General features: G+C 44.6%; 1 protein-coding gene across 1 annotated transcript in view; it reads right to left on the reverse strand.

Moving 5' to 3' along the window:
* Positions 1-809: 809 nt before the first annotated feature.
* The window catches only part of TLCD2 (TLC domain containing 2), a 143,801-nt gene continuing 124,991 nt past the window's right edge, over positions 810-19,619 (reverse strand). Inside the window, exon 4 of the mRNA XM_069226118.1 lies at positions 810-5,496. Coding sequence (XP_069082219.1) covers positions 5,119-5,496 — 378 coding nt within the window. The 3' untranslated portion in view covers positions 810-5,118. The remainder of the gene's footprint in view (positions 5,497-19,619) is intronic.

The raw sequence follows: 19,619 nt of genomic DNA on the forward strand, positions 1-19,619 counted from the left end.
CCGAAACGCTCGACAGGCCTCACAAGTATCCTCCTTGTGTTCTGGTGACAAACACAAGTTACAGACCAGATGTTGATCTGTATATGGATACTTGTTATGGCATTTTGGACAGAAGCGGAATGGGGTCCGTTCCATCAGCCTTGAAGAGACACGTGGCCGGGCCGACCAGGCCCCGACGGGGATGGAAAAAAAACCCGAAGGGCCACCGGAGCTCTTCTTAATTCGGTGTCGATCTGTTGTAACTAACCCGATACCGAACGCAAACAATACCGACGATTTTTCCGAGATTCTAACTAACTTTCCGACCCGAAACACGGAGCGAAAAGGAACACGTCCGAACCCGATGGCGGAAAAAAAACAATCTAAGATGGAGTTGACGCCCATGCGCAATGGAGTCGAAATGGGAGGAGTCCCTCGGTCTTGTGACTCGAAAAAAGACTTCTTCGAAGAAAAACAACTTGTAACACTCCGAGCCCAACACCAGATGGCGGGATGTGCACAGCATGTGTATCTGCAGCTACACATGCCATCGAACATATATATATAGTTTATTTCTAACCAATATTAAACTACTCACAAAACAAACAAATAAGAGGAAGAAAGATGTCAGCTGACATGGTAGCATGTCAGGGTAAGTAGCAGAAGGGGCTTATGTAGCGCAGTCTTCAGGCATTGGGAGCCACAGCCAGGAGTGCCGCCCACACTGCATTTCATTTTCACCCTATCTTACTGCCACGAGATGGCACATTCTACGAACCTCCTTCGAAGGCAGACCCAGGTCCTTCACAATTAAAATTCAGACAGCCACATTCTCTTTCTGGAGGTAATTTAATTTATTATACCTGTAAATACACAGATTATACAAAATTACAAAAAGAAAATTACAAAAAATGAATAGAAATTCTTGCATTACTTTAAGGACCAAACGCAATAATTGACAAAAATGATCATTAGTCCATTATATACATATTATATACAAATTATATATGTCAAATAAACCTAAAATTAGGCAACCCTGGAGTGCGGGCTTGGTAAGTGCTTACGGTTATTTATCCTATAAAGGGGATCAGCCCACGCAGATGGTTCAGCTGTTCTAAAGAAAACTTAAATGACAATTCTTCGACACGCACCTTCAAGCGATACTTCCAAAAACAGAACAAGACTGAAGGGAAGATCACCAGCCAGAAGGCTGAGGCCTTAGTAAGTGATACCAGACAGTATAATGGGTGTGAGATATTATGCCTAAGGTCTGAATTAAGGGTTGTCAAAATGCTGGTCTAGGATAAGTGGTGGCATCACCCACAATGGCTGAGCCCTGGAAATAGGGCACCAGCAAAGATAGCAGAGTTACAGATAAATAGGTGCCATCCGCTATGGCTGGCATAAAAAGGGATGCTAGTCATGATGGTAGAGGTTTTGACTTGAAATGGCAGCCACAGTGGCCAAGATATGGTTTGTGACAGTCACAGTGGTGTGGTCCTGATTAAGGCCACAATAGTAGCTTGGCTGCTCGGAGGCAGCAGGACAGTTTCAGAGCATCTCGCAGTGAGTGTTGCTGATCTTCAGATTCATCAAACCCTGAAAATAGCTCAGGGGTGAAGAGTTCCAAAACCTGCCCAATTCCAGGGCAATCCTTGCCAACGTGTACCAGTTCAGTATTACATGGCAGTGAACAGAAACTGCTGCATATTTCCTGCAAACAAGGACAGGGTTCTTCGCATTTCATGTCAGTGTCTCTAAAGGAATACTTAAGTAGAGGTATCCTTCTGTAAAGACTTAAGCGAAATAAGGGCTGGAGAAAGTAGGAAGAACTCTCCAATTAAACAATTTCACAACCACCAACACTCCTTTTGAAAAAATCCACAATCCCAGGATTTGCCCACGAATTGGTATTTTTGCTACTTAACTTCCCAGAAGGTCATTCCGTGCCAGGAAGCATATTTATGGAGGAAGCAAGAACCTCTCCTGAGGAGCCACAAACTAGACCGGGGAATTTTGCATAAATGCCCCAAAATGCCAGTTTAGGACTTGCCCAACCTGGGGAATGCAGTGAGGATCACCTGAACCAGTAAGCCCCACAAGAAAAATCCCGGACCAGGACCTTCCCCACTATGGCACCATAGTCTAAAGGAACTCCACTTCAGGAGATTATGCAAGGGAAAGTAAAATCTCCACTACTAAGCACCAGTTTCACAATTAAAAAAATCCTCCAGCAGAAGTTCAAGCTTGAGCGATCTTATGGACTGGTCTTTAATTAAATTACTGCTACAATCCAATGAAGGAAGCCTTCCACCTCCACCCTCACTTTATCTATCATCTATTCCCCATGCATCGCTGCTTCCATCTTGTCTGTAGCGGTATCACGTTGCTTCAAGGCAAGGAGAGATCAATTATGAGGTTAGGTTCAGCAAAAAGAGATGAAAAGTTAACAATAAAAATGAAAAAAAGGAAAACATATGGAGATAGCAAACAATTGAAAAATAAGGGTGAATCCGCTCCAATGTGAAAAATGAAAAGGCTCCTGGCTCAATCGGACACAACAAAAAAAAAAAATCTAAATTCAATTTTCTAATTGGAACTCAGACTGCTCTGACTTTCCAGTTCAGAACACTGGTCACGGGCACTTCTGCAGACTCACCATGGATCATGCTTCAGAATCCAAATATCTTAATTCGGTGAAATCTAAATACTGGAAACGACAGTTGTGCCCATTCAGAATATATGAGACACTGGATGACTCCTGTACAATACTGGAATCGCTGGGGGCGAATTCACCAGAAAGTACATGGTAAGGATGGGATTTAGCTTAGAGAAGACAGTTTAATTGTGCTGCAACGTAATAACATGATTAAGTATGTAAACTTAGTAAACATTTGTGTGTTACAAATAGGTGACAATCAAAATCAACCTTATGTTCAATCATTGTGGTGTTCTTAATAGTCCCCCTTCGGTGAGCAGGTAGGACTCTCAGAAGGAGCCGTCTTATTACATGAAGCCAGTGGAGATCCTGTGCGGCATACTTTAGTGACATGTACCCAGGATACCGTTTCTAATGTAAATGTTTAAAAGATGTGCGTTTAGTAGTTAAAAATGTATTGAAGGGTCATGAGAAAAAGCCACAATTACCTTGATGGCAACGGGAGGGGCACTTTTCAAGAAGAACTTGTGGAATATCTGGAGAAATGCCAAATCTTTAGTAGGCATCAAGCTGTAGAGTAACAGGTCAATACTCCAGCCAGGTACTGAGGGCATGGGGCGGTGGAGACAAGATGGTACAAAGACAAGCAAGCCTTTGCCCATCCCACATCAACCTCCACGTCATGCCATATAGTGTGACAGAGTCAACTCTGAGGTCACCCTGAGAATTTCTACTGTGAACATGGAAGAAGAGATTTAAACTCAGCAATGCATGATACATGTTGAACCATAGCCTACTATTCATGGATTCAGTTCAAATTAAAACACTGATAACAAGTCAACATAGGGTGCCCTCAAAGTCTGGAGTGGAAGGTGTGTTCTAGGAACCTCCATTTAAAATAAATATATTGAAAAAAACACAGGTTCAGAATTTTACCTACTCCACATATCAAGACATGCCGAGTCATCAGTCTAATCAGATGGGCAGGTTCTGAATCTACAAAGCTTACAGACTGAGGACTTGGCCATTCTAATACAACATAACACACCAACACCCAGACAGTAAGAATTCTGGATGCTATGTTGATATGCATCATGAATGGCAATCTGATGTGCATTATGAATTTACAACCAATCATGACATTTACTAAGCATCAGAATTTCCAACTGGTCATTGGCAGCCTCGTAACACAAATTAATGATTGGCATTCCACTTAGTCGATCAAAATCCTGATTTGTTTTCCAGAAACGAAATTCACAAATACAAATCTTAGTGCTTGATGCCATGTGTGGGAAGCGTTCACAGTACCAACAACTTACAACTGCCAAGGCAGAGGATGAGGGACACAAAGCCAGTATCCCTCAGACCACATTGTGTCCTTACTGCGAAAAATGAGCTCTGCCACAAGCAGCAAATTCAAATGAAAAAGAGCAGCCCAGACACACGGGACATGCTGGACATAACTTTCAAGCAGAGGAGCTGCTCACTCAAGACCTGTCATCAAAGATAGAGACATTAATTACCCAAGTATCACCCCTGACTTGGATCAACAGGCAGCACAGTCAGTTGTAACTAGCTGAGATAGCACCTTGTTTGTGGAGGTAGTTCAGTACAAACCCCAGCAGGGTCCAGCAGCTTGAATGGGAGTGGAGCAAGGAGGACACAGATTGAGAGGGATATTGGTAAAAAAGGGGACATTTCAGTTTAGAGGGCTACTGCAATGATGAGGCAGCAGGGGGACCCAGAGTGATCTCAAAATGTTTGTGACTCTTGTAAAAGACGGAGAATCCAGAAACTGTGTGAGTGCGTAAGATCAAGCAGCAGCAAGCAACAAGAAAAATACATTTGCCTTTCAGCTCCAGTCTCAGGGGCGTGCACCACTCTTTGTTGTGATCCCCAAATGTTGAAATGTGCACACGAGAACAGCTGCAGGCGTTAGAGTGTTCACTGTGCAAATACTAAAGAGGTATATATGCAAATTACAGAAAGCACATTCAAGTGTTGGGCTAGTGTCTGTACCACCAAACACTGGCGGGTTCTGACTCTGACCCACACCCCCCAGCACCCGGAACCTACATTTATCTGGGATCATAAATAGGAGGTGGATAAGCCTAGACAGGGATAAGGGGTGCAAGGGGGTGCAGACAGTTAACAGTTTAGGCAAATTACCCCTAAAAAACCCAAACAATCAAACATTAAATGTGAGGTATTCTCCACTCGAAAGGAGAAGATGAAATTGCAAGACTGAATGATTTTCATTTAACTCTTCTTGTTCCTCCTAATAGTGTTTGTGAAACGCCCCCATGCCACTGAAGTGGGGCACATAAGTCTACTGTAGTATAGTGCATCTGAACCTGGCTGTAAAACATTTGATCACCGTACCCCAAGTGGAGTGCTTGTCATCTCCTAGTATAAAGCACTGATTCTGCCATGTCACACCCAATGTGGCAGTAGCCCCGCCCCCAAACCCGAGTGACCCCTTATTTTTCCTTGTCCCGGCACCCATCACGGCTGGCCTTTAGGAAGTCACTGCGCAGAAGCCGATAGAAGAGCACAATGTTCATCAGGGTCATAATGGCCAAGCCTACGCTGCCCACAGTATAGGTAAGCAGTGGAATGTTGTCGCGGTTTAGGACCAGCCAGCGGGTCATCCAGGCCAGAGTGTTGATGCGGAATACCACATAGGTGCCCAGGTTGATGATGCTGTTCAGCTGGTATACAGTGCTTAGCTGTAAGTTTGCCATCCGCAGAATCTGCCGCAGGTGCAGGAAGATTGAGTTGATCTCAACCAGCAGCGCCACCAGTGAGAAACCAACGTATCGGTGCAGGAGCAGCGCGATCCCAAAGCAGGTAATCACCTGAGGAGATGAGATAAAGTGTAAGACTTCATGTAGCACAGAAAGAGTCAAACTTCAGCAAAGAGTAACCACTGGCAAGCCAAATTTGTTGGTGAAAGCTACAACAACACTCTGGCCTCCTGGAGAACGAAGAGGCCTCATCATATGTAAAATGAAAATTTTCCTAGCAAACATCAAGGAAAGTTTCAATTCAATTGAAGACACGGAGGCGAGGATTCTGCCTACCTTTGTATCCTTTGAATACTGCTGCTGGAGAATAAAGGAACAACTACATTTCCCAAAATGCCAAGTTAAAGAAACTACAGAAAAAACAACCAATCAACAGTCCGTGTAATAGTCCATATAAGCACCCATCTTCTACTGCACTTCCTCTTTTTTGACACGACAGGAGATCTATCCCTCACTAATCACCTTTTGTTGATTCATTGTCTGAAAAATAAAATAGATACAGGGTAACTACAGAATCCTAGAAAAAAACGTTCATAGTCTGAAACAAATGTGACAAATGCAGCAAGCGTTATACTTGAAATGAGGAAAACAAGTAAACCAACAATCAAGAGAGCTCAAATCGGTATACTTAAACCCAACGGAGAGCCCGGAGGTAGAATCAACAGCTCAAGAGAAAACCAATACCCTCGTACAGGGTAGGCGCCACTTCAGCCGGGAGGGAATAATCCTCACCTCCATGTCCTTAATAGTATTGAAACTTTCCTTTAGGTTTGCTAAGAATTTTTTTATTCTATGTCAGGACTTGTGGCGAAGATTATACTCGTTCAAAGCTTGTCCGCCACCAAAGTCGCCATATCAGTCACTGGTTTGAAGTAAAACCTCTTAAACAAAAGTCTAAAGACCAGTCAGCCACATTCAAGATATCCTCTTGAGAAAAGGCTTTTGAGGCCATTGCCCCACTGACTGAATGGGCTCCAAAAATTGACAGATTAATGCCAGCTTCTTGCATCACCAGCGGACTCAGCAAGCAATGGTGGGGAAGGAGACTTCTTTGAAAGGATTTGTTAGGGAAAACAAGAGCTGCTGTTCTCCCAGGGTGTGGTAGTCTTCCATGTGCTGTTCATACACCTTTAGGCAGTGCACCACACAAAATTTGGGTTGTTTATCAAAAGCTGGGTAGGAGACCATACATGAATCAGTTTTTCTCCTAGAAACGTAAAAGATGACCCCATGTAGGGTGCAAACCCAATGTGAAATGTCCAGGGCTCTGTTGTCTGAGACCCTGCGGCAAGACACCAGACAGAGAAGCATCGCCAATTTGGTAGATAATTGTTTACAGGAGAGATATTTATTCCTCGGCCAAGATCATAGGAGATTTAGCACCATATTGACATCCCAAAGATCAGAGTAGAGAGATTCCAGAGGCAAAGGGAGCCAAATCCCTGACAACAACTTACATATTAACGGGTGCTCCCCAACCGGGAGTTCTTGCACAGGCAGATGACCTGCCAAAATGGCAGAATGTTAAGAATTCCCCGTCTGATTGGCCAACTCCTGGGTAGCCAAGGTTGCCAACATATTCATGATTGGGACACCGTCGCACCCCGTGGGATCCTCACTGCATGGAATACACCAACGTACCCATCTGGAGCATGCAAATTTGTAGCATTTGGTGGTGGTGCCATCTGCCCAGGCCATGGCAAGCAGTCTCTCAGCTTCTTGTGAAAGCCTTGGGACTCTCCATCTATCCTGGTAATCCTCCACGCTATTAGAGGTAGACGGCCCTGGAGGACTAGCGGGTGATCCTGGCCTAGAGGATTCTGCAGAATATCTGGAGTGTGGGGAAGACTGATTGGAAAATCCAAGGAAAGTTACAGAAGAACCTTAAACCGCACTTGGGATCTCCACACTGGTGTGATGAGCACCACGTCCATCTGTTGCCCCCATAGTTGTGTTGATAATCTCATGATCATGGCGAACAGGGGAAACGCAGAGCCTTTCTCCTTGACCAATCTTGAAGGAAGGCATCTGTCACAATTGCCTGTGGGTCCGGTTTCCAACTGAAGTATCCTGGAAACTGGTGATTGAGCTGTGAGGCAAATAGATGGACTGAAAATGTACTTCACTGTGAGTTCAGTTACGATAAAATGTGCAGATTTAACTTCCACAAACTGGTGTCAGGCCACTCCCTTGAGCACCAATCTGCGATCTGGTTGGACACCCTGGAAAGATATTCCGCAAGGACTGAAATGTTGTTGTCCAAGCAATAACTCAAAAAATCATTCGTCTGATCTGCAAGGACTTTTGATCGGGAGCCCCCTAAGTGACTTATATACTGGACTGCCAAGAAGTTGTCCATCTTCAGCAACACGCAACTGTTTACCTTCTCCTCTGCATTGCACCGCAAAAACCCACCATTAGTTCCAGGCAGTTGATATGCAGGGCCCGCTCTTCTGCTGACCATTTTCTGCCGGTGGAGGAATCGCCGCTATGCGCCCCCCACCAGGATTTTCTGGCATCGGACTCCATGAGGAGATCCGGGTCGGAAACAAAGATGGCTCGACCATTCCACTCCTTAATGTGGGCCAGCCACCATCTAATTTTCGCCCTCACCTCGTCTGTTATAAGGATCTACTTCGTGTATTGGAGGCCTCTGCATAGGTGGAAGTCTTTGAGGCATTGTAGGGCTCTGTAATACAGAGAGCCCAGAAATATGGCCTGGAGAGAGGAAGAGAAGTGACCTACTATGTAAGCCACTTGATGCAGAGATGTTGAGAGTTTGGACAAGGTCTTTCTTAGCTCCCTGCGAACCTTTGATATCTTCCTAAAAGGGAAACTGAGGGTCCGAGTTGATAACAAAACCCAAGAAGGCGGTCTGTTTGGAAAGTACCACCAGCGACTCCCTGGCATTTATGACCAAAACGCAGACCCTCGATGAGGAGAATCAATTCCTTTAGCTGATGCTGTAGGCGAACGGGGCACTGATCCATTATGAGGAGGTTGTTGAGGCAAATTACAAGCCGATATCCACGAGACCTCCGGTGCTCCACCACCGGTTTCAGGACCTCGATGAAGCACTAAGGGGCGAGAGAAAGCCCAAAGAGTAGGGTTCTCAATTTGTAAGTGAGTCCCTGACATTGGAACTGCAGGAAACAACAACGGGGAGGAAAAATGGGTACCATAAGGTACGCGTCCTTGAGGTCTAACCGCACCATCCAATATTCCACGCACAGCAGATTGTGAAGGAGATGAACCCCTTCCATTTTGAAAAGGCAGTAGAAGGCGAGATTGGAAAAGTTTATTTATTTATATATATTATTATTATTATCATCATTTTTTTTTAAATCACGTAGTATGACTTATCCAGAGACGTGAAGGTATAGCTACACATTTGGCCAGCTCCTTCACAAAAAGGATTGCCAAATAGGCCCCCCTGCACCATCACTCCAACTTCTGTAGAAGCAAGGTCCCCTAATTTAGGGTCCAACTTAATGAGCAATGAGTGGGGTCTCTGTTAAAAGGGCATAGTTAGCATTATCCAATAGACTGACTGTATGCTGGGCGCAGCCAGAGAACCTCTGGGGAGAGCATGGTAGCTGATGATTTCGCTTCTTCCGCTAGCTCTAGAATTTTGGTGCGAAGGCCCACCATGTCAAGGAGTTTATCTTGGCAAGATTTCCAAGACCTATCTATCCCTTTCTTGGGGTCACGGATACATTTTTGGAGAAACATGGCCATGCGAGAATCTATCTCGGGAGTCGAGGCTACCTTGCCTGTCAGAGAGGGCCAGGGGCACTCGGCCACCTTCTCAAGAGGTTTCCTGAGGCGGTTAGCCACATAGGAGCCAATCTTTTCTGAGGGAAACCACTCTGCAGAGCGGGGTGGATCAGATCCTCTGGATCTAACATATCAGAAGGCTCCCCCAGTCCCTGAAGAGGGACGACTCCTGAGGAGGCCGCAACAGGAGATGAGAGCCATGGTCTGAGAGAGGGCTGGCCTCATTGTTAGAATCCCCATGGGGTCTTCATCATTTGCATTGCCAGAAGGTAGAACCTGTGTTGCATCCCCAGGGGTGCATGAGCCGTCTGCAGAGGTAGCCATGAGTGGGGAAGTGAGGGGGGTGGGGAGGCGGCTGATCTAGCATCACCTGCTTAACCCTGTCAAAAGCTGAGAAATCCACGCAAGACCCTAATCTTCCCTTAAGAAGCTGCAACTACTGTTCTAACTCCAATAAATTGGATTTAGGTAGGGATTAAGGCCCTGGGAGGTTTAAGGGAACCAGGCCAATGTAAGCTAGCTGAATAGGAGACCGTTCAAGTGTCTCAATGGCCGAGGCCACCGCATGGTGGATGGAGGACTACATTGCCTCACAAAACTCATTGCCAATGGGGAGGACCAAGATGGTCTCCTTCTCCACATATTCCTCATTTGCCTGCATTGTGCCAGAAACCGGTTCAAGCCAATTTATCACTGAATAGTTAGTGCCCTGGAATTTACAGTGAGCCATGAGGTATCCTTAGAGGGTGTGTAGAAAGGCACTACAGTAGGTTGGGTGCCCAGGTTTGGAGCGGTAAAAGTCCATGTCAATGCTCGCAACCGTGATAAAGTGGGAAAACCCAAGCTCAAGTGGCATGCTGATGCACTGTGGGTCAAGCCCTGGCGCCCACTCCCTTTAATAATGCATGATAACACTTGCGCCTGGGCCTGATCCCTGAAGCTTCCAAGCACAGCGCGCCTTGTCTCTTTTATGGGCGAGCGTAAAGCGCTCCGTCCATTGTGTAATCTCTCTTTGGGCTTCAAACCACACCCATGCCACGTCAGTCACTTACATTGGTTTGTGGGCTTGCCTTTTAAAATCCGCATGCTTTCATTTGTGAAAGGCATGCATACCTCAAGCCTTTTCCGGTGTTTAGCACACTTACACAGGACTGGTAAAGTACCAAAAACATACAAGGCTCGATGATTTCAGCCTGAGGTCCAGACTACTTTATCTGTTTATTTTCCACGCAGCGCAATCACGCTTCATTTTACATAGCACGATCGCGCTGCGTTTTTTTTGCTTTACAATGCTAATAGCTCTAACTCGATCAAATGCGAGACCCGTTGCATTGAAAATGCTGGTTTATTATTGCGTGTAGAAAAGGTGTTATGAGTACTGACCAGAGGTACGGGCGTCGCCGCTTACCGGTACTTGCAATAGCCGCAATCAGGACGTTATGGCTTCCGAGGTGCTCGGGCAAACAAACACGTCTGCCGGTAAGGCATCTCCCGAAAGTTTCAGAAAGGTGCGTTTCCCCCGCTGAGTAAACATGACCTGCGTCCCAAAGGTGACCTGCCCTCTACGGGCCGACCGCAAGTGGGATATTGAACGCGCTCCCGAAGGCACACAAAGAAAAATAAAAGCACAAACATTAGTTAAATCAACAAGAGCACTTATCTCTTCTGCTGGAGCAGGAAACAAAGAGCAAGTGCAGTGGAAGATGGCTGCTTATATGGACTATTACATGGACTGTCGATTGTTTTTTCTCGAGTTTCTTTCCCTTGGCATTTTGGGAAAGTTAGGTGTTCCTTTGAATACTGCTGCTGGAGAATAAAGGATAGAAAGTTCAGCATAATCCTTGCCTCCAGACCCGACAAATAATTATTTTCATTCCTTATAAATAGTTTTGCTACTTTACTGTAAGCTCTTTGTATTATCATAATGCTCATTATTTTGCCACGCAGGGTCCTAATCGCCAAATTATCCTCATAAAAATAAATTAATTTGAATGCATAATCTTATGTGAAGCAAGTTAGTACACCCAATGACATCAAGTGTTATCTCAATACCCAAGCAACTGAACACTATGTTTATATTCTCATTCCTGACGAGAACCACCAATACCCACACTACACTGGGAGAGGACAGCAAGGCTCGGTCCAGTAAATATAATAATCACTATTCTCCACATTATACATGTAAATCAAGAGCAAGATTATGTCCACAGCACAGAATGAGAAGTTGCAGCATAAAAGTCTTTACAGGTAGGGCTTTGAGAGAAAAGCAAATGCAAGAATGTGTGCAAGTGGCAGTAAGGCACGGGGCCAGTTGTACGAACATTAAAAACAGTGATTTTGAAATAACAATTTTTTTTCCTAATTGCTATTTGGTAATCAGTGTTTCTTAATGTATGAAAGTGTTATTTTTTAATTAGAGATTCCGAGTGGGTGGCAAATCACCCTACCTCATGAGTATTATTGGGATACATCGCAATTTGTGACCCATTAGGAATGACAGCCGTCACATGGATGGTGGCCTTCTAAGGTCAGCAACCACCATGTTTGTGATTGCCTTCGAATAAAGGAAACTTTTTTTTAATATATAAATTCAACCCATTTTCGTAAAGGAAAACTGGATGTGTTTAAAAAAAGAAAAGAAAGGAAAAAAGTGTAATTTAAAAAAATAAATAAATAAATAAATTGAATAGGCAGTGGAATGTTTTTGTCAACATTCACAAAGGGGAAGGGGCCCTTGTTGACCCCTTCCCATTTGCGAATGGGTTACCACCTCTTTTGAGGTGCTGCACTTTGCTCGTAAAACTTTAATACATAACACTCCGATTTGGTATTTGGAAGGAAAGCCCAAACACACCCCTTCCATGAACAAAAACGCAAATCCATATTGCGATTTTTTAGAATTGCATTTTGGTGTTTGTTCGTACAAAAAGTATGTTTGTGGTCGCAAACGGCTTGATTCTGTTAATCGGGCAGTTTGCAACCTCAAAAATGCTTTGTACATCTCACCGCCAGTCCACAACAGTAAAATAACAATAAAATCCAGTGTCCACACCACAAGATAGCCTTTTCCATTTTGTGTGCAAGGTACAATGTTAACAAAATACATTGTTAATTGGCCACAAGAATACCTCAGCTACTCTTCTGTGATAACTGAGATTATTTGTTTTGTTTTCGAATCCCTTTTATTTCTCCTTTTACGTTTACTCTTTGTGGGTTTTATCATTCATCTATGCATAACTCGTGCTACTTCTTCGTTTCTTTTTGTTACACTTCATCTTCTTGTCAAACTTCCCACTCCTTCTCTCTCAAATCTCAAGGTCCCGATTTTCTCCTTCTTCCTTCGTGACTCTCTCCCCCGTTTTTCCCCATTCATGGTGATCCTAACCATCTGCGATCTTTTATCTTCTGCATCCATGTGACTCCCCTCTCCTCTTTAAGAAAGCTCTCTAATTGACACGTGTATCCTGTCCTTGCATCGTTTCTTCTCATCTGTCACCCACTCATCCCTACACACACCTACACAAAAACATTGAAACTCATTTTCTATCACTCCTTGCTCTAGTTCAACTCCTATGTTTTCTTTTAACATTGCTTCTAAATTCAAATAATTAGTTACTTACCTTCATGGGCCAATCCTTTCCTTAAACCCAGGGGATTACCTTCCACCGTCATCCTTGTTGTACACTTTAATGTGTCTCTCGTTACTAGCACTTTCCCTGGATCTTTTAAGGACACCAATATCCTTTCACTCCTAAGAAATCCACCCCTGAACCCTCGGCTGATACTTTTCTACCTAACCCCCTTACCTTGCTTTCACCACTCCTGGAAAGGGTTGACTACAACAAACGTTCTTTCTACAGCGATTCCTACTCACTTCCTTTCCCTCTTTTCTGGATTCTGCCTGGAACAATCTATGGAATCTACTCATCAGTCACTCACTCACTCACACTTTTGGTCGCCATTCTTCTCTTTTTTTCACTTTTCTAAGTTGTCTCAAACTTCTTTCTGCTTTTGACACTGTTGCCCACTCCATTGATCTCTCTAGCTGGGTTTCTCTTGGCATCACTGGCTTTGTTTGCTGTTATTGCACTTATGTAGCCCCTGGTCTGAGACTAAGTGACCTGCCCGGTCTCTTCACTTCAGTGACCACACAAATCTCTGTTCTCGACCCTCTCCTGTACTCAACTTACACCACCCTCACCAACATCTCTGAGGTCAATTTCATGCTGTCTATTAAAAAAAAAAAAAAAACTTGTTTTACCCCAAATTTATACCACTTCCTCGGTTTATCTGTGGATATTTTCATTCCAAGATTTTGCTCTTTTCTGTTCCATCCCATTAGCGTGCCTGTCTCCAGCATATGTTTTCTCCCACACATCCCGGCCCTGCTCTGCCTCCATAATCTTCTTATTTCTGAAACCTCGTTCTTTTGACAGATGCACATCTTTTATCCCACCCAGACTTATCATCAACTTCACAACATTGAAAAATGTACTCTGTTCTTACTTTTCAATCCACTAAAAACTAATTTTCATACACATGGACTACATTTTCTCTCTTCTTCGAGTTCTTCCTGCAAATGTTCTGTAACCTCTCGAGTTGGTATGTGAGGCTCCAATTTCCTTCTTTTTTAATTCGTCATTCGACTACGGTCTCAATCTCCTCATCGCAATTTTGTTTCCTATAATTCACAGGCTGGCCACTTACCTACGTCATCTCTTCTAAACAAATCCTAAACGCCTGTGCTAGCCTCACACTGCCACCACTGCGTATCAGTTAGAAAACTAAGACAAGGATGCAGCAACCACCTTCACTTTAACTATGCTTTCATTTTGGGGGGCTTCCTGTCAGCCTGTCGAGTTCACTGGAGTGAACGCATGGGGAGTACTGAAAAAAACATTCGGCAGGCTTGCACCGCATTTCCAAACCACAATGAGAACTTTGGGCCCAATAGTAACCTTAAAAAAAAAAAATTAAAAAAAAAAAAAAAATATATATATATATATATATATATATATATATATATATATATATATATATATATATATATGTGTGTATATTGTAGTTTTCAGTAAGACAAACACCAACCAGTACAGCACGGTCATACAAAGCTAATGGTCGCTAAGACAAATTATGATTCCATCTACGACACACAAAGACAGCAGTGTATGGTACATAACATCTAAGCACCACATACCAGAGGCCCATTAACAGGACCATAAGCTTAACAGGCAGTTGTCCATCGCCCATGAGCAGACATCTGAGTGGAGGACTGGACAGCATCTTCCTCCAGTAGGTCTAACCCATAGTGGGCCTGCCACCAACCCCATATCTTACTAAACTTTGAAGGGCATCCTCTGCTACAATAGGTCACCTTTTCTGCTGCCACGTAGCAATCCATCCACTGTTGCCTTTCCAACTTTGTGGGCATTTTTTTTTCATTCACACCCCAGTACCTGGCTATGTCCCTCTTTGCCACCACCGGAGCTATGAAGCAGAAAAGGAGTTTGGAGTGTGGTATGTCTACATCACTTGGGATTCCCAACAGAGCAAACTGGGGTTCTATTTGGAGGGCGACCCCCAACATATCAGAGAGTTCCTTGAAAATTACGGACCAACATCTTCTTATATGTAGGCAATCCCAGATCGTGTGCATGAAAGTTCCGGGTTCTGTGACGGTCATAGTAGACCCTGTGTAGGATTTTAAACTATATAAAGAGCAGGCGTGCTTTAATGCCCACTTCACGAGGGTGCATCAGTGCCGCCTCCCAATCTACATCCTCGAGTTCTCCCACATCCTTGTGACACTTTTCCAGCAACAGGCCCAGAGTGTCTGGCATATTGTTATTGTTAGTTTTATATGTGGCAGACAAGGCGCCTTTCCCGAATCCCTCCATGAGTATACATCCTTCTAGGGGAGCGTAGGCAGATAGATCTTACCCTCGCAGACCCTCAGTCAGCCAGGCGTCTTAGTCGGGTGAAATTATGTTTGCAGGGATGGGAATGTGATAAGATCACCCTGCTCTAGGATATCGTTCACCTTCGAAATGTCAATGGCATCCCAGCGGTCGAAACCGTGCATCTTTGCGAATTGTCGCAGCCAAGTTCCTGCCCAGTTTCCCTGGTGATCTTGCAGTCCCATCACCTTAGTGGCTTAACGCCAGGCATTTAGGGCTACCCTGGTGGTCAGTGGTAGGTGCTGGGAGCCTCCCCCTCCATAAAGATAGTGTAAATTAGTTTTGGGCAGGAGGAGAGCCCACTCCAGGCGGAATGTGGGATGATCTTGCACGGCATACATCTAGTCGCTATGGCAATTAAGTGGGAGGGCCAATAGCAACTTTCTATATCCAGGAGCCCCACCCCACCATTGTATGAGTTGCGTTGGAGCGTCTTCAAGGATATCCTGGGGTGGCGTCCATCCCAGAGCAAGGTCGGTAATTCCCCATTGATTTTAGTGAAAAATGAGGGAGGGATAAGGTAGTACATATTTTGGAGCACGTCCAGGAATTTGGAGAGTGTAATCATTTTGAACATAGTTGCGCGCCCCAACAGGGTGAGAGGTAAGTTTCTCCATCCTGCAACGTTGGTCAGAAAGTCTATGAGAACCCTCCCGTGTTGTGGTGCGCACATGTCTTATTTTCGCATAAGAAAGCTCTCTAAATATTTTAGGCCATCATCCACCACTCTAAGCCCCTGGGGGAGAGGTATGGAACAAGGCCAGCCTTCGAGTGCATACAGTAATGACTTGTCCCAGTTAACTGTATAGCCCGAATGGGCCCCATAGTCTCCCAGAAGCTGGAAAAGAGTCAGGATGGTGATCTTTGACTCTGTGACGTACAAGAGGACATTGTCCGCACATAACGATATCCTTTCCTACTGGCCGTCCCTTTCTGGGATGTGGAACCCCTGCTTTCCCCAGGTGGTGTTGGCCCACATATGCTAAGGGTTCCAGTGTCAGAGCAAACAAGAGTGGGGATAGTGGGCATCCCCGTCTGGTTCCTGTGCCAGTAGGGAACATGGCTGATGTCTGTCCGTTTACTCTGACTTGCGCCACAGAGTTCTTGTAGAGTATTGCCACCCATTTAATGAAGTGGGGCCAAAACCAAACTTGAGTAACCTTTGTTCAAGAAAAGGCCAGTGTACTGCGTCAAACGCCTTTTCAGTGTCCAAAGAAAGGAAGACACGTGGTGTTTGGCATTTTTGGGTAATGTGAAGCCAGTTATGAGAGCGTCTTGAATTATGGTGAGCCGATCTGCCGGGCATGAATCCCATCTGGTTCAGTTTTTATCAGGGGTGATCACCTGTATCAATCTCGCAGCCAGTATTTACGCCAGTAACTTGGTCTCGACATTAAGTAATGAGATTGGGCAGTATGAGCTGCACTGGTCTTTAGGTTTCCCTTCTTTGGGGAGGACCACTATGGTGGCCTTTCAGAGTTTGCGGGAAAGTTACCCTTTGCTCCAGGCAGACTTGTAAAGGCCCAGGAGGTGGGGTCCGAACTGGTTGGCATAGCGCTTGAAGAATTCTACCAGAATTTCATTGGGCCCTGGGGACTTCCCAGGATGCAGGTTGGCTATCGCAGTCAGTATTTCGTTCAGGGTTACCTCCCCCTCCAGGGATTCTCAGGCTTCCGCCACCAAGTCCGGCATTAGAATCTGGACTAGGTAATTTGCGATGGTGTCTAAATCATGCAGGGGTCGGGCCCTGTATAGCGCTCTATAGTAGTGGGCAAACTCATTGGCAATGAGGGGATCCTGATCTCTAGCTTAGCCATTGGGCCCAAGGATGGTCAGCACCCAGCAAGCCTCTTGTTTCCTTTTATTCAGCCACACCAGGAGCTTCCCAACCTTATCCCCAGATTCATATAGGCAGTGTAGGGAAGCAAGCAATTGCTTTCTGGCATTGTCTTGTGCTAGGTCCCTATATTCCGTCTGGAAAGCAGAGATTTGTCGGAGCACCAGCGAGTCACTCTCTGTGCCTGGGGACCCTTCCAATTGAAGGATTAGATTCTCAAGTCCTTTGAGAGCTGCTTTATCTTTCTTTTTTTGTGTGCAGTTCTATTCTGGGACATATCACAGAGGATAGTTTTAAAGGCCTCCCAAAGGGTGGCCTTGGATCCAACAGACCCTCAGTTTTCCTGAAAGTATAACTGTATGTCTGCCCCAAGACCCTTTGCGATGTCAATATCTTTCAAGTCCCATGCGTTTAGCCTCCAGTCATTCTTACTCCCATCCCCAATAGCAACCTTTGTGATGTTTTCCTCCTTCTCCTGCTTAGTACTCACCCACCATATCATAAATTCCATTTCCATTAGTTTCTCTTTATGTTCCCAAACTTTGAAATGACCTCTGGATTTTGTTAGCTCAGCTAAGACCCCTTGACTCTCTGGCATCCTTAAAAAGGGCCATTTTTAAATCCCTGCCTTAGTTTTCAATGGTTTGTTGTGTGATGAACACCCATAAATGTAAAACTGGTACTTTGTACATCTCCTGGGTTAGGAATATCATAGATGAAAGTACACAAAGGAAACAAGACAGAAGAGTGGATTGTATTAGCAAGAATTCTCTTGACACTCAAAGTATGCATTTAAATCACAAAATAGACAGAGTTCACTCACAGCATCCCTAGATGTTTCACTGGTAGCTTATTTGAGTGGGCGAACGCGGGATTACGCTGACCACAAAAGCCTCTAATTATCTCTCATCATCTAGACCTGCATTATACTGTGAACCACTACTACTCACCACTTAACTACATATTGTAGCCCCACTCCCTTATCCTCAAAACCAGTCACTCAGGAGCATAGCCATTCACCCATCCCACTGGTAAACCTCCTCTGCCATTGATCTTAAGTATGACTGTTTTTTGCCCCCTAAAAAAAAAAAAAAAAAAAAAAGCCAATCCACCAGACAGGGACCAGATCTTCCATAGACCTGCTACAATAGAAACAGTCATGCCTAAATCAGTAGACTACTTTCAGCATTGTGGGGCCTCCTTACCGAGATACACCTCGAGACCTAAGGGGCAATAAAGTTACAGCGCCAAACTACATAAACATGTTACATATAGGGCTTTTTTCCATTTATCCTTCCCTGATGAGGCCCACAAGCCTGAACTCAGACTGTGTTTGCTTGTGTTCCTGCTCACAGGGAACTCAGCTTAGCAGTTCTGCCCGGACAGGTGTTTCTGGGGCGAGTACATGAATGAATTGGCAATAGCACCAACTAGTCAAAACAAGCACTGGCAAAGCTAACAAGTCTCATTTTTAAGCTTTACCAATACAGAGCTATTGATTTTCCCGATGCTTTTGCCAATGCTGCTCAGCATCAGCTAAAAAAAAAAAAAATCCAGTGTGTATTTAGGCATGTTTACGTATGCATCACCAAGCGAGACAGGCCTTGCGTGATGACCTATATGTGTGTATGCATAACAACGCAAATCACCATGGATGTGCACGTCTAAGTCACAATTGTGTTTGTTTTTAATTCACTGTTCAATGTTGGCACAGGTCCATCACAGAGCGGTAAATTAAAATAAATCTAAAAGGTGCACGAAAACACATAAAATGAGAACCAAAAAAAAAAAAAAAAAGAGTGGCCTGACAGTAAAGTGTAGCTAATGGGCCCTACAAAAGTGAAATAAATAAATAATGCAAAACGGGGTGGTGGAAAAGGCAGTGGAATGGGTGGGGGAATGGAGGGTGGCGGTCCCAATTGAATTAAACCCCAGTGCGTGGTTGGAATAGTGAAGGGTGGTGAGGAGAAACTGTGAAGCTGAGTGGGTTGTTAAATTAAAAAAACAAGCATTTGCAATGCAATGGGTCTGACGTTTGCTCGAGTTAGAGCAATTAGCATTGTAAATTTTTAACTGGACATTTCTTGCCACATAAATTGAAAATGTAAAGTAAAACAGTTGACATAAGCAAGTCAAGTCAAAGGGCCACGGCCGCCATGAGCGCGAAGGAGAGACACAAAAGAAAAAAGTTGTTTATTCACAGTCAAACATATCGGCAAACGTGCAATTATCCATGTAACAGCGTCGGTCCCCAAGGCGGTAACAAAACCGCCCCAAGGAGGGACACACGTAAAGCATTTACCAATGTCAAAGGATTTTTGAAAGGCAAGCCCACGAATGAGTGAAAGTGATGGGCATGAGGTGGGTGTGGTTAAAAGCCCACATAGATACCAACATGTTAGAAAAGCAGCGCTTGCACGCTGCTATGATCACCCTAAAAAGCAGGATGGGCAGGGGCAGTGAAACAAAGGATGTACTGGGGGAGTGGCCAACAACACAACGTGTGTGAGGGGCACAATAATTTCAGCGAGGATACAGCACATAGGGCGAGAGCAAAGAAAATACATGGAGCCCCATGGAGTGTGAAAGTTAAGGAAACAAGC

Source organism: Pleurodeles waltl, chromosome 3_1 (genome assembly GCF_031143425.1).
Source record: "Pleurodeles waltl isolate 20211129_DDA chromosome 3_1, aPleWal1.hap1.20221129, whole genome shotgun sequence".
Lineage (NCBI taxonomy): Eukaryota > Metazoa > Chordata > Amphibia > Caudata > Salamandridae > Pleurodeles > Pleurodeles waltl.